At 46.9% G+C, this 25,163-nt stretch overlaps 1 protein-coding gene across 10 annotated transcripts in view; it reads left to right on the top strand.

The window, feature by feature from the left end:
- LOC135544272 (signal-induced proliferation-associated 1-like protein 2) overlaps positions 1–24,823 on the top strand; it is a 40,032-nt gene extending 15,209 nt beyond the window's left edge. For 3 of the 10 annotated variants that reach the window (XM_064971753.1, XM_064971756.1, XM_064971754.1), the window contains exons 2-16: positions 6,582–8,370; positions 8,496–8,620; positions 8,804–8,992; positions 10,449–10,623; positions 11,349–11,452; positions 12,489–12,646; positions 12,919–13,528; positions 13,640–13,914; positions 14,606–14,995; positions 15,285–15,429; positions 15,521–15,653; positions 16,745–16,843; positions 17,078–17,141; positions 19,870–19,948; positions 22,832–24,823. In XM_064971753.1, the coding sequence (XP_064827825.1) occupies positions 7,254–8,370; positions 8,496–8,620; positions 8,804–8,992; positions 10,449–10,623; positions 11,349–11,452; positions 12,489–12,646; positions 12,919–13,528; positions 13,640–13,914; positions 14,606–14,995; positions 15,285–15,429; positions 15,521–15,653; positions 16,745–16,843; positions 17,078–17,141; positions 19,870–19,948; positions 22,832–23,020 (3,852 nt within the window). In that variant the 5' untranslated portion in view covers positions 6,582–7,253 and the 3' untranslated portion in view covers positions 23,021–24,823. Of the gene's footprint in view, positions 1–4,715; positions 5,019–6,581; positions 8,371–8,495; positions 8,621–8,803; positions 8,993–10,448; positions 10,624–11,348; positions 11,453–12,488; positions 12,647–12,918; positions 13,529–13,639; positions 13,915–14,605; positions 14,996–15,284; positions 15,430–15,520; positions 15,654–16,744; positions 16,844–17,077; positions 17,142–19,869; positions 19,949–20,247; positions 20,725–22,803 lie in introns of those variants that run through there. The other 7 variants (XR_010456320.1, XR_010456319.1, XR_010456321.1 and 4 more) reach the window with 7 other exon arrangements.
- Positions 24,824–25,163: the final 340 nt, after the last annotated feature.

Here is a 25,163-nt window from a genome sequence, read left to right as displayed (position 1 = left end):
GTGATGCATATTTTAAAATCACCAGGGTAGGAAGGTAGAAGGGTGGGAAGTGATAAAAAAAAAGCATGTGTGGATGGCAGGGAGGGTCATATCTGTACACTCCCACATGCTGCAGTGACTCAGCCTGGTGACCTGCCAGAAGCCAGGGAGACGAACTGCTCTCCCTGTTGCTATCATGCTATCACATGTCAATCACCACTCCTTAAATCAACATCTGATCTCTGAGACTTAATGATGTGATACTGTACTGAGCACAAGAGGTTGGTGGCACCTTAATTGGGAAGGACAGGTTCGTGGTAGTGGCTGGAGCGGAATAGGTTGAATGGTATCAAATACATCCAAACACATGGTTTCCATGTGTTTGATGCCATTCCATTCGCTCCATTCCAGCCATTATTATGAGCCGTCCTCCCCTCAGCAGCCTCCACTGGTACTGAGTGAGCTGACCAAAGCTCTGGGAGGGGTGATGAGTTCATAAATGAACAAAAAGTCCTGAAGCTTTCCACTCTCCCCTCTGCCACTTTGACAGCGAACCTCTTTTCCGAGGCAATCTATTGAGTAAAGGAGCTATGTGACTTTGGAGACCAATAAACCAGACGGACGTCTGCTAACTATATGAAAAAAAAAACTGAGATAAAATGCAGGACAAAATGAGAGAGTGCGCCAGAACCAATCACTTAGCATTCTCTGGACCTGGCACAGGCTCTACTCAGCGGGCAGCAGAAGAAAGGAGGGGTGAAGTGATGCGAGGGAGAAGTAGCATTAGGATTACTTTATTTCCTGAAACCAATTTTGTGCGCAATAATACACCCACTGGCTGTTTTTAGTCTTTTCAACCAGTTTCGTGTTTCTAATGACACGGTAGTCGTGCAGTGTCAGTCCAAATGTAACAGACAGAGCTGGGATCAATAACGGGCCCTGGGATTGGCTGCCGGGCATAGTGAGAATACGAGGTTAGTTGGCTAAACCTAAATCAATTATCCTTAATGGTCAATTTAGGCCCCATTGTACCGTAAGCACCAATCACTGTGATTTGGAGGACTGAGGTTGTGTAGCTGGTGGCAGTACTGTGATTCAGCATAAAAATACTAGTATGCAATGAGGAAAATTGTGGGAAACCCGATGCTCTCAAGTCTAGTGATAGTATTTAAGAGGGAGAGAGAATCATTTCATTACACTTCTATACTTAATAAAAGATACTCCTATTAAACACAAATACTTTGTTTTTCATCTAACATGTATGCTTGGAATCCTTGTGAAAGTTTCACACTTCTCTGCAGTTCTAATGAGGGTTTTAGAAATCATGCCAGAAGTACAGAAATATATACTCTTAATGGCCTTTGGTTTGATCTATCACAGTAACCTGGCCTGTTCCCCATTTCATCAGATCATTTCAATCCCACATGTGCGTAGGTAACCATGAGCCAAAAACAGAAACAGGTCAGGGGAGTCGGATATTTTCAACGGCAGGTTACATCGTCATTGACGGCATAGCTGTTTTATAACACAGGAACCAGCTTGAATATTCAACAGACACCGTAACATACAGTAGAATAAATCAATGAGTCCATAAGGGATCTGTAAGCCTAGACAGCCACTGAAACCTGACATAGAGAACCAGTTTATCACGTGAGAGAGTGGATATGGCCGTGGGGTGGATACCTACCCTGGTCATTGATCACATTTAACGGCTGCCTGTGGTGAGCTTTTAAGCTGATTTTCACAGAGCTGGGCCTGAAGTAAATACATTTATACACTACATTTAATGAATGTACCCTACTGTAGGCTACAGCAAATACAATTTATAATTATCGACAAATACTTTTGTTGTTGCTGTTTTCCCCCTCAAAATGATTTGCTGATAAGAAGGGGCTTAAAAATGCATCAGATTTAATCTTGATGAAGGCATGTGAGATGGAGGTCAGGAGTTAAACAGAGATTTGTGGTTGGCAGGCTGAAGGCTGCCAGGTCTCTCTGTGGTAGTCCAGTTAGCCGTGATGGGAGGGGGAGAGCAGAGTAGGGATATGATGACGACACCCATCCTCTGACGGTTAAAAGGTCAGGATGCATGTGACATCACTTCCTGCTGCACAGGGCGAAGCCTAGAAGGGAGTAGGGGTCAGAGATGGCACAAAAAGAAAAGTGTCCAGGAAACATGGCTTCCCTAAAGTGGGTGTACAGTCACCATGGCCACATCCGGACAGCACACACCAGCAGCCCTGTAGTCTTGTCCTGGGCTTTACATGTACACCAAACAGGATGGAGACCCCACTGCGCTGAGCACTCATGGCCTCCAAACCACTAAGGTCCCAGCAGAGCTGGTGAAAGATAGACAACACTAGAAAACATGAGCCCAACACAGACATACTGTAGTACCTGTAGAGGGGAAGTCTGCTGGAGTACCAAGGCAAAGTCCTGCTATAAAGACTGGATCAACACAGGTCACACAGAGAGCAAAGATACTCAGTATAGTGACTGAGATCTGAGATCATTAGCAGCCACTCACTGCTAGCAATGTTTTATCAGCGTAGTTAGACAGTGCATCAAACACCAATGTTGAGTCTTAATGATGTAGCGAGGCAGTGCGTTCCTGTTTGGGCTTCTGAGGCAGTGAGACTGCTCTGCTTTCTGGTTTCATGAGAGGATCTGTTGACTGTGGAGTGGGACCACTGAACGGTCACGATAAACGCACCCAATCTTCAGAAAGTCCTGGAGAACACTCTAATCCCTTGGCTGCATGTCTTTGGTAATCCCTCTTTGCTTAATCCTTTGCTAGAGGAGGAAATACACTGCAGTTTGTAGGTTATTGTGATTTACTGTAATATGAACTGCATACAATGAAGTGGAGAATGCATATTGATCTATTAAACTCTCCGTCATATAATGATTTCACGTGAAAACATTAACCCATTTTCTACAAAGTTTCAACACTAAAATCCCGCCCTCTACCTTTTGTTTGAATGAAAGGCCAGCATGCAGATCTAAATAGATATTGAATTTGGTTAAAGGAAGGGACAGATGTGACAGAAATAGGTTCACATGACCTTTTGGGTGAGGAAACCTTTCACGCTATAACGTTGATACATTCAACAAAGTCACTTCCGTGTTTGACACAGAAACCACCAGACGTGCTGGTTAGTAGTCTGTGAGGGATGTAGAAATTAACCTTGCAGCTCCGCACAGAAGTGAAATGAGCAGGAACCTGTGGTCACCATGGTCCCCTGTTGCATAGTTTAAACTAGCGATCTCAAGCCCCTCTTTTGGGGTGAGCAGTTAGAAACAGAACATCACATACAAATATAAGATCTTAATCGGATCATCCTGTTGCAGGAGAACATCCCTGCAATGTAGGAAATGTTAAACTTGTGTGATATATCTCAGCTTGAAAAAGTCTTCTTGAAGTTCGTGATTTCCACTTTGAAAATTCTGATTTGATTTTCCCTTAAGAAAAATGGATCAACCCCTACAAAAATGTCCATTAATTATAATCCACATAATAATTCAAATGTCCTGTTGCTGCAGGATTATTGTCTTGCTGTAGCTCACTGGCTCAAAGTAAGATCCTACATCTGTACAGCACTAGACTGGTTCGAGTTTCCCTTCATCAATCTGACTCATAACTTAAATATGTACAGTATGCCTCTAAGTCAATCCACAGAACATGGGAGTATAATGACTTGCCTGCAGGGCAGCCTCCTCTGCAGCCCTTTATGTGGTTGTAATGAACAAGGCAACAAACCCACTGGATTTCCAGTTTTAAACTGGCAATCAATTTATAATGCATGAGACTGAAAAAATTAGACTGGATTAATCAAATATTTAGCATGTGTTATCGTGTTGTTAAAAGAGACGACCTACATTTATGGGTAATTGTTGTGGGTGCGTGCAGATTTTGAGATTGTTGATTGCTTGCTTACAATCTGCCATTGGTTCACTAAAAACACCAGGGAACTATCTCTATGAGGGGCGCAGGAGTGGCTATACAGTGGATATACCTGCTTGAACTATAGACCACAAAAAAATACTCTGAGTGTTCTTGATGAACACATACAGATCCCTTGGTCCTGTTTGGAATTACAGTAATGCTCACATTTCAGAAAATTCTATTCCTGTTCTCAGACTGTACCAAACATTTGACTGACACAGCATGTCAGGAGACTATAGGCTGGGGGATTCATAATCCTTGGATGGAAACTAAGTGGCTGGGCTTGGTACCAGCAGGGAGATGGATGCTGCTGCTCTGTCCTTGAACAAGTCAAACCTGATTTGCTGCAGAAGAAATTGATATTATCCAGACAATATATCAGAGTGAATTACTGTGGTTAAAGGTATCTAGTAGATAGTGCAATTCATAGATGGAGGCTTAATTTCAGTATGCTTGTCCAAAATGTTATCATGTTTCTCATGTCATCATGGTCTAGGTCTAGGCCTACAATACTGTATTTATTCCACCGGTTACAGGTGTATTATTCCTTATGTGGACATACAGGGAATTGCCATCTCCAATATTCAGTCAATAAACGGAATGGCTATTTACATTCACTTTTACAGAGGCACAGAGAGAGAGAAAGAGTCGAGATAAAAATAAAGAACGAGAGAGACCGAGACAGATATTACTTCCTCTCTCACCAATCAGCTACACGTCTCTGCAGCATTCTGTGCTGTGTGGTGGCGCGCCGGGAAGCTGAGCTGAGCTGCATCACTGCACCTGCTCTCAAGACTGCATATCATCTGGAGACAGGAGTTGCATGATAAATAGCGAGACAGTAAGCAACTTTGAGAACCCTAAACGTAACCCTTACCTTAACCATTTTAAATGTTAACTTCAATGGGAAGGGATGTACCAAGGATTCCAGATAGCAAAGACCGTAGAAGAATGCCCTATCTCATCTTCGTATTAACGCCAAACGGGTTTCCGATATCGTGTGATTGACGTCAATTTTGTCATAGACAAGGGAAAAGAGAAGGGGGATGTCAGGAACCGAAGCAATTCATTTGCAAACAACCTATTTTCGCCGGTGAGTAAATCTAAACATAAAATAACATCAATGGTCTGTAATGAAAACGAATAAGGATGTTTAGATTAGGCCTAACTAGATGATGAAATTACGCATATTTTAGCAATAGGCTGGCCTTGACACCTAGGGAACTCTCACTTGTACTGTACAAATATCAATCAATGTGTTTGTCGCGGGGTCTGGAAAAGTCTGGCCCAACCCAAATGTTGACAGAAATAATGAATGAGTTGCCAAGATCTGGTATCAATGTAGCCTAGGCAGCCGATAGTATTGGCTGGATTTGCACAATCGTCTAGGAACGATGTGCATTCCCAGTAATACACTGGTGTCCCCCCATCCACTATTCAGGCTGAAAATGCATAATTTCCCGCCTTAACTCGCTATAATTACATTTACATTACATTTTAGTCATTTAGCAGACGCTCTTGTGCGCCTTGCTCAAGGGCACATCGACAGATGTTTCACCAATTCGAATTGGTTCTGGGAGCAAGCTTTCAGTTACTGGCCCAACGGCTAGGCTATCCCCCTCCCTTGGCTGAACGCGGTGTGCAACATCCTAAATTGTCCGAAAATCCGAAAATGGTGGTGAAAATTGTGTTTTATGAAGAGACACATATTGAGAGACACATAGTGCACATATTTTCCCCGTTTCTTTTGCGGCGGCTCGCTATTCGAAGATCTTGCCTTTGCAGCCTTGAATGGAGGATGCTTTATTTACGAGCCGGTACATTTGACAGACAGAGAGAGAAGGTGAGAGACAGAGAGGCATAGAGGACAGACTGAGAGCATGAAAGGGGGATAGACAGACAGACAGACAGACAGACAGACAGACAGAGAGAGAGAGAGTAAGAGATCTTATTCTGTTGGCAGGCTGGCCAGCATGGTTAGGTTTATGACTATTGTATTCAGGGCGTCATGCACCGCAAGAATTTGAGGGGGCACAAAGTACGAGGATGGCTGGGGGGTGGTCCAGAGTAAATTCTGAAACAGCTTTTTCCTGCAACCTAGAGCCATAGTCATTATGCATAATTCTATGTAAAAAAAAGAACAACAACAACATGTTTATTTTTCTGCATATTGAAGAATACCTCTTGAGACCTGACGCGTGTTTATTATTATATATTTTTTTAACTAAACATGCTTCTCTACATGTTCTGATTGTATTCTTAAATTGTCTTTGGACAGGAAAGCCCCCTCCTCCAGCCCACAGGGTTCTATTGATTGTCTGTAGGGTGGATGAGGTGGGCCATATGACTTGCTTGGCAGCTATTTTTGGAAAGGAAAAAAATGATAATGCAAGTATTCAGAGGTGAAACGCTACTGAAACATACAACACATGTCAGAGCTTCTGGTTTTCCTATTCACGTTTCTACACTTCATTGTTGAAAATAAATGCATGGTAATATTTTGGCCACAGGGGCTAAAACACTGGTCTACGGTTAGCTTTGCAACCGTTGAATGAAATCTTTTAGTATCAGGAAGCATAATAGCAGTGTCAAGCCAAGATGGGTGTCTGCGGTCAACCAAACTTAAAAATGACCGTTGCTTTGTCGCTGTGTACAGGTGTCCAGTGGAAGAGACCAAAGAGAAGCAAGCAGGTGCTGAGGGGTGGGAGCTGATGGATGACAGATCAGAGAGGCCAACACACACGCAAATCCTCCCCAACCCAGAGGACAGAGAGCTGGACCACACCACAACTGGACCACACCACAAGTGGATCACACCACAACTGGACCACACCACGACTGGACCCCACCACAACTGGACCCCACCACGACTGGACCCCACCACAACTGGACCACACCACAACTGGACCACACCACGACTGGACCCCACCACAACTGGACCCCACCACAACTGGACCACACCACGACTGGACCCCACCACAACTGGACCCCACCACAACTGGACCACACCACAACTGGACCCCACCACAACTGGACCCCACCACAACTGGACCACACCACAACTGGACCACACCACAACTGGACCTCACTACAACTGGACCACACCAGAATAGTAGTCATCAGCAAAGCCAAAGCTGGAGGACGTCCTCAAGGAACTTGGAATGGGTGTACGTTTTCCAGACCTAAAACATATTATTGTATCTGATACAGTCATCTAATAGTCCTTTGCATTTTGTTATTGAATGTGGATGAAGACCACGTGTAGTCCTCTTACTCATCAGGCTTGACACAGTGAGGAGAGATAGTTGGAGTCAGAGTCTGAGGCACCATGCAGTCTGACGACCTCTTCCTACGCAAGTTTTGCCGGCAGAGGCCACGACCCCCTCTAACAACGGTCAACTTTGACTCTAAGCGGGAGGGTGGGGTAAGGGCGCGGGTGGTGGCAGGGGAGTGGCCCCCGAGGAGAGATGGAACAGATGGGGAGAGTCTTACTACTCCGAGCTGTGTGGGTCTGAACCTGAGGTCAGTGGGCCGAGGACACATCATGCAGAGAAGCAACAGTGACGTGACGCTGGGAGACCTGGACTCCTCTGGTAAGGCGGGAGGGAAGGCAACACGGGCGGTGGGGGAGAAGGCAGGTGCCGGGGCCCAGGAGGACTCAGGGGTGGTGCTGCACAGGGAGTATGGCAGCCTCTCCTCACTGGAGAGACAGATAGGTCTGTCAGGAACCCAGGAGCCGAGTGCAGAGGACCAAGGCGTTCTGAGCCCCAATGCCCTCCGCTTCAAAGACCCCTTTCTGCTGCTGGGCCTGCAGGGAACCCCCCCAGAGCCTGACGGCTTCTTCAGGGCTCTGTCCACCCCCGCAGGAGACACCCCAAAACCAGCCAAGCCCCCAAAGCCTGAGGGGCTGAGCAAGAAGGCCAAGCCCTCTCCTCCACAGATCCCCCAACCAGGTCCTTATGACAACCTGGGTGGAGGAGCCTGGGTCAGGAATGTTGCCCACTATGATGTCCAGAGCATTTTGTTTGACCTCACAGAGGCGGCCAGCAACCGAGATAGCATCGGCCGCAAAAAGAACATCACCTCAGGGGCATCGGCTGCCTCGACGATGCGTCCCCTCACCCAGGCCACGCCCTCGCAGAGCGGGGGCGGTGTTGGGGGGGCTGTGGAGGACCCCTCCCTGGACGAGGGAGATGGCATCGACAACGAGCTGCTGCTCAGCTGCCCCCACTTCCGTAATGAGATGGGGGGTGAGGAGCGGGCGGGCCTGGGGCATACGCAGGGCAGAGGGGGTCTGTGGCTAAGCCTGAGGAACCCCAACGATGCTGTCTCAGTACTGGAGGAACCCAGAGAGAGCCACGTCCAACAGCAGGGCAAGAGCAACTACTTCATAGAACACGCAGACCTGGGAGCCCACTACTACCGCAAATACTTCTACATGAAAGGTGAGTGCTGTGTAGGTGTGTGTGAGAGAGGTTGTTTGCTTTTCTTGAATTAATAGTGTTAGTCAACAACAGTGTTATAAGGAAACCTGTTATAGAAGTGTAAAAACACTCTTTTCACTCCTCAGATCATCAGAACTTCTTTGGCATGGATGACCGCCTTGGTCCAGTGGCCATCAGCTTCCGTAGAGAGGAGAAGGAGGGGTCTAGTGGAGCTCAGTATAACTACAGGATCATCTTCAGAACCACTGAGGTCAGTCTACACCGCAGACTCGTGGTCAAAAAGAGTAGACAGTATTGACAGACTTACAGGTCCTTTTATGAAAACATACTGGCATTCACTCATACACAAACCCAGACTGACACATTATGGCATTACGAAGTCACTCATCCATTTCAGTCACTCACACCCCTCTTGCCTTTCTCTTCCTCCCAGCTGAAGACTCTGCGAGGCTCCATCCTGGAGGAGTCCGTGCCCTCAGCGGCCCGCCACACCACCCCCCGAGGCCTGTCTCCCAAGAGGCTCCTGGAGTTCATCATCCCAGAGCTCAACCTCCACTGCTTGCGTCTGGCCTCCACCTCACCCAAGGTCCGAGACACCCTGCTCAAGCTGGACGAACAAGGGGTGAGTAGGTCCCACCCATGGTGCTGCTGCTTACACTGCCACAGCCATACTGCCAGTGGCATAGAAATTGAATATATAGATAGATTATTAGAATTAATAGAAATGGGCCTCCCGAGTGGCTCAGCGGTCTAAGGCACTGCATCGCTCGAGGCGTTACAACAGACCCGGGCTGTGCCACAACCGTCCATGGCCGGGAGTCCCATAGGATGGGATGGCCCAGTATCGTCCAGGTTAGGAGAGGGTTTGGCCGGTGAGGCTTTACTTGGCTCATCGCACTCTAGCGACTCTTATGGTGGGTTGGGTCCCTGCAGGCTGACTCCGGTTGCCAATTGATCGGTGTTTCCTCCGACACATTGGTGCGGCTGGCTTCCGGGTTAGGCTGGAGGGTGTTAAGGAGCGTGGTTATGCTGGCATGTTTCGTGAGGACGTGACTCCACCTTCGCCTCTCCCGAGCCAGATGGGGAGTTGCATCAATGAGATAAGATTTTTTTTAAATTGGGAAAGGTGGATACCTAGTCAGTTGTACAACTGAATGCATTCAACTGAAATTTGTCCTCTGCATTTAACCCAACCCCTCTGAAACAGAGCAGTGCAGGGGGTTGACTGCAGGTAGCCTAGTGGTTAGCGTGTTGGGCCAGTAACCAAAAGGTTGCTGGATCAAATCTGTTGTTCTGCCCCTGAGCAAGGCAGTTAACCTGCTGTTCCCGGGGCGCCGGAGAGGTGGATGTGGATTAAGGCAGCCCCCCTCACCTCTCTGATTCAGAGGGGTTGGGTTGAATGCATTCAGTTGTACAACCTACTAGGTATTCCCTTCTTTCCTTTCCATAATCGAACCCATGTCTTTGGCGCCCGGGGAACACTGGGTTAACTGCCTTGCTCAGGGGCAGAACGACAGATCCTTACCTTGTCAGCTCGGGGAGTCGATCCAGCAACCTTTCGGTTACTGGCCCAACGCTCCAACCACTAGGCTATTGGGTAAAAATAATAATAAGTTGTATATATATATATTTAATAGAAATGGATAAGGACATTGCAATTTCAATTAATGGTCTATTATTTGTCATTCAGAGATTCATCCTAAACATACTGGATGAAATGTTAATGGTTAGTAACGCTAACTGTGCTGGGTTGACCACTCAGTGTTCTGTCACTCTGCATGGCCTGGCCCAAAAAAGGTCAGATCCATCAGGATCAGTGGAGACTGCTGAGGGGAGGACAGCTCATAATAATGGCTAGAATGGAGTCAACCACATGGTTTCCATGTGTTTGATACCATTCCATTTACTCCATTCCAGACATTATTATGAGCTGTCCTCCCCTCAGCAGCCTCCATTGCTCAGGATACTCTGTTAGATGTAAACCTCCTACGGTTTGATGAACAGGTAAGATTTAATGACAAATTCTCTCTCTCTCTCTCCCCCTCTCTCCCTCTCCCTCTCCCTCTCCCCCCCCCCAGCTGAACTTCCAGAGGAAGGTGGGGGTGATGTACTGCCGTGCAGGCCAGAGCTCTGAGGAGGACATGTATAACAACGAGAGCTCGGGGCCGGCCTTCGAGCAGTTCCTGGATCTGCTGGGGGAGCGGGTGAATCTGAAAGGCTGGGAGAAGTACCGAGCTCAGTTGGACACCAAGAGTGAGCACTGCACATACAGATCTGCTCTCTTAATTTGATCACTGGTGTTGCAGGGAATTCTCCTGCACAGCAGGATGCACACTTGTAGTGTATTCAAGGTTTAACAAGGCTTCTAACGTTTGTAATTTTGAACTTATTTTGAACTTATAAATGTTGGACTTGATTAGCCCTAGCAACAAAATTTAATATAATTCCAATTTGTAAGTCGCTCTGGATAAGAGCGTCTGCTAAATGACTTAAATGTAAATGTAAATGTAAAATTTACCAACCCCCAAAATATTTTTCCATTAATTATAATCCACATAATAATTCACATTTCCTGTTTCTGCAGGATTAATTTTCCTGCTGTGAGAAACTGGACAAATTAAGATAGTGTGATAATGACTGTACAAGTGTACTATCAAGACATTATCTATAGGCTGGATATAGCTCACCCTGTCTGGAGACACACACTATCTAGGGGCCATTATTTGCCAGGGAACGCATAAGATGAACACTATCTAACACTGTGTAATCGTAGCAGTATTGGGGGAGGTCTGTGTTTGTCCTCCATCTTAATACTGTCCATCACTGTGTAATCTCAGCACCCTAGAGTCAGACCACAGTGTACTGACAGTTTAGTCTGTGATTAACTATCTGGAGACTGTCTCTCACTCTGTTAACTACTAGGCTGAGAGCGACGTGTAAACCTTTCTCTCTGCGTGTGTGTGTGTGTGTGTGTACAGCGGACTCCACAGGGACCCAGTCCCTCTACACACACTACCAGGACTATGAGGTGATGTTCCATGTGTCCACCATGCTGCCCTATACGGCCAACAACACACAACAGGTAACAATACACACTGCTTTACAGGTAGACCATCTAAAGAAAAATGTGTTCTTAACTGACTTGCCTAGTTAAATAAATAAATGATCAGCTATAGCAATGATGGTGTGTTTTAGGGACCACCCACTGTAGACGTCTGACTGACGATGTTTTTCACGAGATTCTACAAATGACTTTCAGAGATACTAAGTACTCTTAGCCAGCAAACGCAATTGGTGTGTTTGAGCCTTAATGCGATCGGTGTGTTTGAGCCTTAATGCGATCGGAAGCAGAGGTCCTGATCTTTTATTCAAGCACAGTCTTTTTATGTTGAAGAGAATAATCAACTTTCACAAGCAGCATTCCTGTACTAAATCACAATTTAAAAAATAATCTTCTTGATTCTGTGTTTATGTCATGGTTATTCTTTGGTGGTAAAAGCTACACATTTCCCCATAGTAATATATTGAAATGACGGCTTTCACGCTTGAGTAATGTCGCACAGCAAGCATGACAGACAAATTCTTTGTTCTTCTGCGTTTCTATGTCCAACACCCACTCTAAAAGCATGCTGTGTCTGCCTATAGCTACTGATATACTGCCTCTCTGTCTATTTGGCTGGCAGTCAGGCTGGGGAGCCTCTCACATGTCAGCTCTTCTGGTGGAGTCATTTGGAAACATGACACCATGCAAATAACTAACACCAAATAACTAACTGCACATGATCATTAGTGGATCAAATAACCAAAACAAAACAGCTTCCCCACTCTCTTGACTACCTCGCTAACCCTATCTCTCTCTCCCTCTCTCTCTCCCTCTCTCCCTCCCTCTCTCTTTCTCTCTCTCTCTCCCTCTCTTTCTGTCTCTCTCTCTGTCTCTCTCTCTCTGTCTCTCTTCTCTCTCTCTCTCTCTCTCTCTCTTCCTCTTGCTCTCTTCCTCTCTCTCTCTTCCTCTCTCTCTCTTGCTCTCTTCCTCTCTCTTGCTCTCTTCCTCTCTCTCTACCTCTGTCCCTCTCTATCTCTCTCTCCCTTTCCTGCTACCCCATCTCTCTGTTTGGTAGTTGCTGAGAAAGAGGCACATTGGGAATGACATAGTGACCATAGTGTTCCAGGAGCCAGGGGCTCTGCCCTTCACTCCTAAGGCCATCCGCTCCCATTTCCAACATGTCTTCATCATCGTCCAGGTGGAACAGTCCTGCTCTGACCATACCTACTACAAGTGAGAAAATAACCTTCTCTCCTGCTCTACCACTGTACCTGGCTGCTCCACAACTGCCTCAGTTGGTTTATTTTCTTTCAGCATTATCAATCAACAACATGTTGGGTATCAAAACGATGACTGTTTAGCAAGACTATGATTATGAGGCTGGATTCATTTTTCTATGAGGTTTATACCCGAAACACACTCTCTCTCTCCTTCCCCCTCTGCTGTTGTTGTTGACTATCCTTTTCCACCTCCTCTCTCTCTCTCTCTCCCTCCCTCCATCTCAGGGTGGCGGTGACACGCTCCAAAGACATCCCGTTATTTGGGCCTCTGTTCCCTAAGGGTGCTCGATTCCCCCGTTCCCCTGCCTTCAGAGACTTCCTGCTGGCCAAGGCGGTGAATGCTGAGAACGCTGCCGAGAAGGCGGAGAAGTTCCGCTCCATGGCCACCCGGACACGACAGGAGTACCTGAAGGACCTGGCAGAGAACTACGTGACCACCACGCCAATCGACTCCTCCACCAAGTTCCCCCTGCTGTCCCTGGGGAGCAAACGCAAAGACAAACTGAAGGGGGCCAAGGGGGCAGAGCTGCACAGTGCTGGGGCATTGGTCTGGGCTGTGATGGCCACCAGTGGGAATGAGGGGGAGACAGGAGGACACAAGCTGCCCTGTCTACTGGGGGTCTCAGCTGAATCAGTGGTGCTGATCGAGAGATACACACGGAGGGTGGTGTTCAACTGCTGCTGCCGCGACGTGATTGGCTGGAAGGCGGTGATAGACAGCAGGGCCATAGGCGGGCCTTGCCTGGATATCTTCTATGAGAGGGGGGAGGCTGTGTCAATCAGTGTGATGGACAGCCAGGCGGAGGAGATACGGGAGATGGTGCAGAGACTGGAGGTGGGAAGTCTTTCAAACACCGCTGCTCATATACTATTAAGTTAGTGAATCATTGTTTCTGTTCTGATGATACATTACTGGATACTCACTGTGTCCTGTTTCTGTGTCCAGTTGGTGACGCGGGGGTGCGAGGCACGGGAGGTGACCCCCCTGCGTGACGGGGTCGGCCAGCCAGGCTTCCTGATGAGCGAGGAGGGCTTTGTGACGGATCTGCAGCGGTTCGGCTATGCGGAGAGCGGGGGTCTGCAGCTGGGGGCACGGGTGGTGCGTCTGTGTGGCCACGCCCTGGTGCACCTAGGACCAGAGGAAAGAACCAGACTGCTCCGCACCGCCCACAAGATCCACATCACCGTCATCCCTCCAGATGAGAACGGCAAGCCCCGCAGGTCAGAGAGGGGGGTGAAGGGGGGTCAGGGGTAGTGAAAGATGGATGGGGATACAGATGAACAGATGAATTCAGGTGGTCAGAGACACACCATTCCAGGGTCACAGCTCACTCTGTTGTTTATGGCGTGTTGTAGTCAGTGTCCCACCAGCTGGTTAACCACCAATAAATGTCTCTAATGGCCTCTAATGATAGTGACCCAGGTAGTGGCAGTTAGCAAAGACTTCTACATTCTTCTAATGTCAGCCAGATGGACAGTGTTACTGCAGCCTGGTAAAGGAGGAACTTCTCAGACAGAGGAAAGGCAACACTATTAACAGGTTTCGCCATGTACATGTCAAACTGGCTGGTGGAGCTATCTACAGAGAGAGAACCCCTCATTAGTAGATATGGTTTTGAGAGTCGTGTTTAAGAACAACCCCAAAAGTGTGGCCACTGTCAGAATGTTGTTACATCTTATAATAGGGAAGGACACCTCTTGGATTTCAAAGAGATGCCATGTTTTTTCATAGGTAAATATATGTTTTTATTGTTGTGCAAAATCCTCAGAGGTACTGCTCTAGAATACTGTACCATTCATGAATAAACGGAGTGTATTGAAAGGGATGTATACATTTATGTAATATTTATTCAGTAATACCATCTTGTTAGTGAAACTTTTCTTGCTCTCCTGCTGTCTCTAATGGCTCCAGGAGTTTCTCAGAGTTATACCAGAAAGCCATCCAGGATGCAGAGCGTAAGCCTGGGGAGGGCCAGTCTGGAGAGGCCTGGGTGCTGGACGAGAGGGAGGAGGAGGAAGAGATGGAGGAAGAGGAGCGGGAACAGGGAGAGGGGAAGGAGGCGGAGACAATGGAGGGACCAGCAGAGGGAGGAGAAGCTGAGGACAGGCTGTCAGAGACTGGACAGGGTGAGGAGGACCAGGGGGACCAGGGCTCCCTCCTCTCCCCACCCAGCCTGCCTCTGTTACGGGCCACCTCCCTGCAGGACCACCCACTCAACCAGACCGTGGAGATCACCCCCTCCCAGCTAACACGCAGCTACTCCCTAGAGAGGCACCCGTCCTGCCGAGACGTATGTGACAGGTTTGTGACGTCCACCCTCAGCCCCATCAGAAACCTCAGGTTATTTATTCCTCAGAGGATTCTCTGACATCCTTGTCATCACGAGTTCAAACATCATGCTTTTCACTAGGTATTATTGTGTATGTTTATGGTTTCATCGAATTAACTCAAATTTTGGCCCAAATCTCAGCTATCCTGAAGATGACTAGATTAACTAGTTGGCCCTCCAGATTGGATTGGAAAGTCATTAGTGTAAGCAGCGGATTTTATAATCTGTATATGTCTCAATCTTTGTGTCTCTCTGTGACAGGCATGTGTATGACAACGTGGGTGTGAAGTTGAAACATCACATCTATGAGAACCCAGGGGAGCTGAGAGACGCCACGCCTGACCTCATCCTGGCTGTCAAACCCAAGATGCCCCTGGACGAGGAGCAGGCACAGAGACACACACAGGCATGGAGACAAATGACAATCTGGATAATAATCTGATGAAGGTCCCCACCCCCTAGTCTGACTGTTTCTATCTCGCTCTCTTTCCCTCTAGTTTGTGGGGGCTGAGTTGGGTGAGGAGAGGCCATCAGCGAGTGACCCCTCCTTGTCCTCCACCCGGTTGTCATGTCTGAACAGAGCTGAGAGAAACTCCCGAGCCCTGAGCCTACACAACTCCATCACCAAGAGTGGGTGTTCCACCACACCACTCACTCTGTCCTGCATAACATCCCAATTCCTCTCCAATCAATTCCTCTCCAATGTCCTTACACACCTCATTACCATCACCACATATCAACTACCCCTAGGTAGACGTCCTCGTTTTAGGTGAGGATGGTGATGTGTGTTATGAATCCCATTTCCCATGTATTTCTCCTGTTTATTAAACAGCACTTTAACACAATAGCGTTTATTAGAGACTGCTCAGCGATGTTGATCGCCCTCCTAGTGATGGCAAACAGACAGTTCCACTGCCACAACAGCTTGAGAGTGAGAGCGGTAAAACAAAAGAAGGCTAACTGTAAAGAGAGAGAGGAGTAGCTATGATAAGAGAAGGTCTATGAAGGCCAGGCCGTCTGAAGGCCTCTGCAGACCCTGTCCCAGCTGATGAGGCCATGCCGAATGGTGATGAAATGGAACAATTACAACTGTTCAAAAATGCTCTCTGCTGTAATTGAGACTCAAATCCCTTTTTAGCCCCCAGCCCCTTTCTCCCCTAAACCCCTCTCCTCATTATCCTCCTTTAGCCCTTCCTTCCATCCCCTTTGTCCCTCTTCTTTCATCTAGGCTGCCCCCTATCCCCATAACCCAATATGCCCCCGCCCCTCTACCATCCCCTACCAGCTACACACCAAAGGAGGGCCAGATGGGGGGTGGGCTTTAGGCTGCCTCAAATCAAGGATCCCTTTTGAACCATCTGCTCTCTCTCTTTCTCTGCCGTGAGGCTATGGGACTCATCACAGTGTTTCTGTAAGAGCTCACACACTCATCTTCTCAGCAGATACTTCAGCTTTCTTGGAGGAGATGGTCTCTGTTTCCCTTCCCACACTCCAGAAGGCCGTCACACACAGAGATTGCAGCGCCACCGAGGCAGCAAAGCATAGTGGTAGCACCCCCTGGTGGTAGCTCTTTGTCCTTGTTGAACCACGGAAGGAATTTGCCTGCTCATAAATCCCACAATTCTGTTGTGTTGTCATGCTGTATTGACATGGTCAGCTGCTCACCTTGTTGATATGCCTTTGTTATGAAAGCCCATTGAAACTCTGTTTCTCTCTTCCAGTCCTGTCGGAGACCACAGATTCCTCAGAGGAGGAGTGGCAGTCTATAGCTGATCTAGCCACAGCATGCCGCAGCATCCTAGAAGCCTTGTCACGTGAAGGTAAGAAGACATCTATCTGCATGGGATGACAACAGATTATGTTATTTTACTAAATGCATCTACAGCTGTCATATTTGATACATTACCACAGGAAATTGTCAAATTAGCACTGTTGAAAACAAAATACTGTATTTTCTATGGAGTGTATATGGCTGGCTGTGTATGACTGGCTCTGTGTGGTTGGGCTCAGTGACTAACATGGGTAAGTGATGTGTCATATTTCACAACGTAAAGCAGGAGATGGGACCCAAGGAGCAGACTCCCTGACAGATGGCAAGCTAAAGGACATGAAGGACAGGTGGGTTTGGGTCTCTAGCTATACACGGCTGGTAGCCTAGTGGTTAAAGCGTTGGGCCAGTAACCGAAAGGTTGCTGGATTGAATCCCCGAGCTGACAAGGTAAAACTCTTGACTTTCTACCCATGAACAAGGCAGTTAACCGGTTCACCGGTGGGCTGTCAATGAAAATAAGAATTTGTTCTTAACTGAATTGCCTAGTTAAATATCAAATGAAAAAAAAATACATGCACACACTGAGATTGGATCACTGTAGACCTCTATGCATGTCTCTCTGTGTATGTGAACTCCAAATGGTGTCGGACTCATTGTCCTTTGTGTGGATCTTCCTGTGGGAGGTTGTAAATCAGACATGGACTTTTGAACAGTGTGCATATTTCAGCCTCTCTGTTGCTCATCATGATACTTGCTCTTTGGCATATTGCCTGTCCTTAGATCTCCCCTCATCATCTCTCACACTCTCTTTCTTTAACTCTCCAACTCTCTCTCTCCTGCTGTTATGTACTCTCCTTCTTTCTCTCTGATTAATAATCATTTGGTGGTTGCTTATATTTGTCCTATTTCATACGTGTTAACTGGACATGTATTTTTGTGCATATCCCAACTCCCCCTAAGACCCCCCAGAGAGAATGGGGTCACAGCCAGTACCTCAGCCTCCTCTCTGTTTGACTCAGTGTGATGGCATGCTCCTCTTTTACCCCATTCCCCCCTTTATTGTGTCTCCCATTCTGACTCAAAGTCTCTCTAGCTCACAAACATACATCTATTTTACTCACTGTCTTTTCACACAAACACAAAACAGAGAGGATACAGGCAGCGCCGGCCCCAGGCATAAGCGACATAAGCTGTCTCCTACCGTTCAAAAGTAACTTTCTACTGAAACTCGTCAGTCTATTCTTGTTCTGAGAAATGAAGGCTATTCCATGCGAGAAATTGCCAAGAAACTGAAGATCTCATACAACGCTGTGTACTACTTCCTTCACAGAACAGCGCAAACTGGCTCTAACCAGAATAGAAAGAGGAGTGGGAGAAAGTTCTTTGTTTCTGAACATTTTGAGCCTGTAATCGAACCCACAAATGCTGATGCACCAGATACTCAACTAGTCTAAAGAAGGCCAGTTTTATTGCTTCTTTAATTAGCACAACAGTTTTCAGCTGTGCTAACATAATTGCAAAAGACGGCCTCCCGGGTGGCACAGTGGTCGAAGGCACTGCGTCGCTAGCTGTGCCACCAGAGATTCTGGGTTTGAGTCCAGGCTCTGTCGCAGCCGACCGGGAGGCCCATGGGGCGGCGCACAATTGGCCCAGCGTCGTCTGGGTTAGGGAGGGTTTGGCCGGCAGGGATGTCCTTGTCTCATCGCGCACTAGTGACTCCTGTGGCGGTCCGGGCGCAGTGCATGCTGACCAGGTCGCCAGGTGTACGGTGTTTCCTTCGTCACATTGGTGCGGCTGGCTTCCTGGTTGGATGGGCATTGTGTCAAGTAGCAGTGCGGCTTGGTTGGGTTGTGTTTCGGAGAACGCGTAGCTCTCGACCTTTGCCTCTCCCGAGTCCGTACGGGAGTTGCAGCGAGGAGACAAGACTAACTACCAATTGGGGTGAAAAAATAAAAAACATAATTGCAGAAGTTTTTTTTAATGATCAATTAGCCTTTTAAAATGATAAACTTGTATTAGCTAACACAACGTGTCATTGGAACACAGGAGTGATGGTTGCTGATAATGGGCCTCTGTACGCCTATGTAGATATTCCATTAAAAAACTGTCATTTCCAGCTACAATAGTCATTTACAACATTAACAGTGTAGATCAATATATTGCTGATCAATTCGATGTTATTTTAATGGACAAAAAAATGCTTTTCTTTCAAAAACAAGGACATTTCTAAGTGACCCCAAATTTTTTAATGGTAGTGTATTTTTTTGGAACTCAATCTGTTGAGAGTTAGTTGAATACATCAAGTGCATTTTCGAAATTTGGTTGACCCTCAGAAGTTTTTTTCTTGTCATGTCAGTTACTAACAGTTACTCAATCAGCTAACAATTTTTTTGATTGGTCATTTAGTCTAGCCGGGGCCTCCCGAGTGGCGCAGTGGTCTAAGGCATTGCATCGCGCATCGCAGTGCTAGAGGCATCACTACGGACCTGGGTTCAATCCCAGGCTGTGTCGCAGCCGTCCGCGACCAGGAGACCAGTGAGGCAGCGCACAATTGGACCAGCAATGTCTGGGTTAGGGGAGGGTTTGGCCAGCTGGGATGTCCTTGTCCGGGGATGTCCAGGCCGGGCGCATACACACTGACTTTGGTCGACAGGTGTACGGTGTTTCCTCTGACACATTGGGGTGGCTGGCTTCCGGGTTAAGCGAGCAGTGTGTCAAGAAGCGGGGTCGTGTTTTAGAGGACGCGTGGCTCTTGACCTTTGCCTCTCGAGTCCGTACGGGAATTGCAGCGATGTGACAAGACTGTAACTACCAATTGGATACCATGAAAAAGGGTTAAAAAAAATAGAAAAAGTACAAAATAAAAAATAGCCAGCTATCTAAACTTGTAGGAATCATGGTTGAATTATCGACAGGGCCACTAAAATGTTTTGCCTGCGAGGTGGTGTGGCCCCCCAACAAAATTTTGCTCAAGGTCCCCAAAAGGCTAGGGCCGAACCTGGATACAGGAAACATACAGACAGCACCAAACTATGTGCATTATACTTAGTGTGTGTCTCTGTCCCGTTTCGCCAGTGACTCACCAGGCCACCTGGAGGAGAAGGTGTCCCAGCTGGAGGACATGCTGAAGAGGCTGCAGGACGACTTGCAAAAGGTACTCCCCATGCAGATGGCCTACCACAGCCCCTCCCCAGACCCCCCCCCCACAGCATCCTGCCCACACAGTGACCCCACGACTCCCCCATCCCGTCCACTTACCCCCCACCCTACCTTGTACCCCACCCTCCCTTCTCCTCACCCAACCCCCTGATTCCTACTGCAGAAAGACAGACAGACAGACAGACAGACAGACAGAGACAGACAGACAGACAGACAGACAGACAGACAGACAGACAGACGGAATGTAGAAGTAGGGTGGGCCAAGCAAAAGAAACCTGTCTTGTCATTGGGCAGGGTGAACAGAGGAGGTGAGAAGATTGGCTGGAGGGACTTTGGGCAACCATGCTCACTCTCTCAACACTAAGTGGCCAATGGCAGTAGAGGCAAGTACAGCATGAGATTTTTCCTCTGTTGTTGCGTTGAGAACAAAATAACAATTGGAAATGGAACTACTAAAAAACAGACCTGAGTTAATTAACCCAATAACCCAAAACGACCTGTGGGGTCCTTCATGGATGTGAACGATGTAAGCAAAGTTCCTCCTCGCAACCCTGAAGGTCTGACAGGCTGTCAGTCATCCCTGTGTGCAGCCTCAGGACCTCAGCACCATTTCTCCATTCACAGGCTCTTCTCTGGGAAACATGGGGACTTGGGGATGGATGACCTTTGAAGCCTTCAGAACTACTGAATGACTAGCTGCTCTCGTAGTGTTGGTTACACAATGTAGAGCATCTGGAGAGGAAAGGAAGACTGAAGCAAATAGGAGAAAGGGTGAGAAAGAGTGAAAGAAGGAGAGAGAAATGAAGAGGGTTTGGAAGCCTCCCAAGTATCCTTAAACACATTTGGGTGAGACATGATTCCTTTGTTACAGTAACGGAGGTGTTTAATCTCTGAGGTCAACTGAAACCCTATGGTATGCAGTGTGCTATATCTCCAACGTAGTCCTTTTCACCACTCAAATATCAAAGAGACGCCACACTGCCAGTGTTTAAAACTGCCATCCAACTAAGTGAATGACATTCTAAGGATTTTAGTGCAAATGCTATTCGCTCAACTTCTTGAAACATGTGAGACATGAAGCACACACACGAATCAAACTCTGCAGATATTATGGTCACAATCCTGTGGCTATAACACCAACATAAACAAAGTCTTACCCTCTGTTTTCCTGACTCCCTACTCTTCCTCTGAACACTCACCATTAACACAGTGTTATCATCAATCTAGACAACACACAGACATTAACAGTCAGGGACAATGAACAAGGAAGGAAGATGACCTAACAGGGACATGCCACATCAGATGATCCATTTTCTCTGCTGTTTACCTTCTGCCCTGGTAGAGTGAGTGAGCATGGTTGGTTATGGGCTGTCCCAGTCCCATAGTATGTCCAGCAGAAACAAGTAGGAATTAGCTGAGACTGTGGGAATTGTGTTACCTCAGAGTAGCTGGTTAGGTTCCATTCAGAAGTGTGATGTGAAACATGGACTACTTTTGGTTAGTCTTTGGTTTCTGTCTGACTGCCAAGGCGGGAGGGTTGACGGTACTGGAGCTAGTGTAGTATGGCCCAATGAACACCCACCTGATGTGGTGATGATCATTGGTTACTTTGCTTTCTGGTGGACTCTCATCTTTACATTTATTCATTTTCCAATTCTGAAGCTGAGTACTTGTTATTTCAGGTGTATTGACTTGCTCCAGGGCACAGTTGCATTATGGTCCACTAGGGAGTTGAACCAGCAAAGCCATACAGTACTGCTGCTACCAAAGATAATTCCTATTGACCCAGATTGATGATAACTGGTCTCATCTATCATGAATTGTTATTGTCAACTATCTGTAACCTGTCTCCTCCTCATCCCACGACTCACTGACATCACATCACACCAGACAGACAGATGGACAGAGACGGACAGACAGACGAGACAGACAGACAGACGAGACAGATTGACAGGGGTCAGTCTGGATAGAACCCCCTCTCTGTGTAGATAGTAAAACATATCAACACCATTACATAAGGCAGAGGTGTGGGGAGGCAATATAATTAAGCAATAAGGTACGTGGGGGTGTGGTAAATAGCCAATATACCACTGCATAAGGCTGTTCTTATGCATGACGCAGTGCCTGGCTACACCCCTTGGCAGTGGTATATTGGCCATAAACCACAAATCCCTGAGGTGCCTTGTTGCTATTATAAACTTTACCAACGTCATTAAAGTAACACTGGTTGTGCTGGTAGTGGCCCCTGTCTGTTTGTCTCCCCTAAGCCTCCGATTTCCTGTCTCTGTCACAACTCTTGATACAGTTTGTGAAATAGCAAACAGGAAGCATTTACTATGGCAAATCACCGCTCTAAAAATTGCAATAGCTGATTTCAAACTGAATTCCAAGTAGTGAGAGATTAGGGTGACCCCTGCTGTTTGGTTGATGAGGAATGCAAGACATTTTGGAGCTTGGGTCTTTATGGAAATCTCACTTGTATAACAATCAGCTACATTGGAAATAAAATGTTATGCCAATTCCTCTGCTCTCGTTTAATGAGAGATTGATTTATTAATTGGTTGTTTGGTCTGGAACAAGTGGTTGCCATAGTAAATCTGTCTAAACATTTCCTCCATACTCCACTTCTCCCTATGGGAGTGCTTTTATAGAAGGAAATCGGTTTGTATTTGCGTGTGTGAGTGCGTGCGTGTATCTGGTGTGTGTGTGTGTATACTTCTCTAGTACCCTGTCTTGCTTGCACTGCTACCACAAGGCATGTATGTGTATGTTTGTGAACCTGTCTGTCTGCGCGTGCCTGCTGTCCAGCCCAGTCCAAGCCAGCCCTCACCCACCTCCACCCACACCCAGATCCCTCTCACCCCTCCATCCATCCCAGCCATGGTGGTCTGACAGGCGGTTGTTGTGTGCCGCTCCCTGGCAGGAGAAGGAGGACAAGGCGGTGCTGCAGGCCGAGGTGCAGAGCCTCAGGCAGAATAACCAGCGGCTGCAGGAGGAATCCCAGAGCACCGTGTCCCGCCTCATCAAAGTCACCGAGCTGCTGTGCAATGTCAACAAGCCCTGCTAGCTCTGTCACAGTACACACTATGTGTACACAAGACACACAAACACACAAGATCACACACAAACAAACGCACACAAACAAACACACACACAAACAAACGCAGACAATCAAGATCATAAACACATTCCGGACACACCACATTCAATATTGTATACAAACACCCATGCACAATACATCAACATACTCTATTACTGTTGCTCACTGTATATTAATGACACACACACACACGCACACACACACACATAATACTCTGCATTCTGTAGAATGATATTTGAACTCTGGACCAGCCCATGAGTGTCAAACCAACTGAAAAACAACCCTGAGTCATTTCTCACCATCTGATGGTCTTCTCAATAGCTTAACCAGTTGAGCGGCACATCCAGGGTTGCTCTTTACCCAATAGTGTGTTTCTTTGTACCGTGAGTGTGCGCGTGCATCACCATGGTTATTTTATCTTGCTTCACATACTTGACAAGTTGGGCAGAATAGCAATTGCGTAAAGCTACCCAATTGATTTAGATGAAGAGACACATGTGCAGCATGTTTGATGGCTGTTTATTTCAATTGACCCAAAGTGTGTGTACAGTATGTAAACAGTAGTCTCTCTCCTCTCTGCTCAACCCTCTCCATGATATGCAACGTCTCGGACTGAGAACAAACAGCTCAGCTGTGCACCATTAGAGGGGATGGCCTTGGAGCTACATAGGGGAAATGACATGCATGCAGGCAGCCTGCTTGAAAAGACGGTCTGATGCATACTGACCCTGCCTCTCTCTGCCAACCTGCTCACAGAATGGTTAGTTCATTGTGTAGAGACACTATTCTCTCCCCTCCCTACCGCCTCAGCTTCATTTGAAGGGTTATGGACTTGAGTCGGCAAGTAACAGTATTTCACATCTGCTTTCAGGGAATGAGATGCAATTTAGTTATAAGGGAATTGACTCACCGAATGCACTCAGAGAGTTGGTGGTGTTCCGTGCAAGTACTTGAGATGGATATGGAAGTGGATAATACCTTGGATGAGGATGAAACAATGGAACTTTATCCCTTAAAGAATGGCTGTAGAAGCTACACTGTAGAAAGTACGCCTCCTGCTGGACTGAGCCATGCATTGCCACACGGCAGCTCTCCTTTCAAAGAAAAAAACATTGTAGAGATTTAATGTAAACTGAACAGGATTCCTTTAGTGAACACAGCCATCTGTGTTCAATTATATTTTGTGTTTGTTTGTTTGCTGGCTACAATGATACTTCAGTGTATTTGAAATTTATTCGGAAAGGTTCTAGAGTGGTTGACTGTGGGTGAGGGATTCCCTCATTTCATCTTTCTGTGTGTGTAACTACTGTATGTGTTTCTGCGTTGTTTTTGCACTTTTAGCATAACCTATATGGGCATGGGCCAGGGCACTATTTAACCTCCTGCCCAGGTTTATGCCTTGCTTGAAAAATGAAAGTGGATTTGATCTCACCCCACCTCATCTTCAGGTCCACTGCTGATGACGCCAATAACAATATGAGATCAGAGGAGGACGGGATTATTCCTCCTCCAAGACTGTTCTGCCAAAAGACGCCAGGGCAGATCTCCTACACCCCACTCAGACCACTGGACCCAGCTGTGACACGCCCAAAATAACTAGACTTAAAATTTGGAAGGGATGCCAAACAATCGTCAATCACACTGTCTCAATGCTACTTTTTAAAGACCTACCCTTTTACTTCCTCTTGTGATTTTATTTTAGAGTCACTGTGATTGCCCGGTACCAGCAGATTACCATATATTCTAATTAAATAAAACATCTAAACTTGATCTATATGTGAAGATGACATGTACAGCTGAAGTGGTCAATGTTACTTAGCGCATTCGGTTGTGTATGCTGTCCATTGCAGGATGGTTTAATATGCAGACCAGTGTAAATGTGGCCGAACAGGCTGTTTGATCCATGCTGTTTGAAATGGTGATGCCTTGTTGGAAATGATTAGTAGAGTTGAGAGGTGGAAGAATATCTGATGTTTTACTGTGTTCTTCTGTATAGTTCTTTAGATTCCAGGAGGTTGTTGAAGCATGATACTGCACCAGGCAACTTCCTAGCTCCCCTCTCTCTCTGTGTGTGTGTGTGTGTGTGTGTGTGTGTGTGTGTGTGTGTGTG

Source organism: Oncorhynchus masou, chromosome 8 (genome assembly GCF_036934945.1).
Source record: "Oncorhynchus masou masou isolate Uvic2021 chromosome 8, UVic_Omas_1.1, whole genome shotgun sequence".
NCBI classification, from domain to species: domain Eukaryota; kingdom Metazoa; phylum Chordata; class Actinopteri; order Salmoniformes; family Salmonidae; genus Oncorhynchus; species Oncorhynchus masou.
This window is presented reverse-complemented; position numbering and strand designations above follow the sequence as displayed.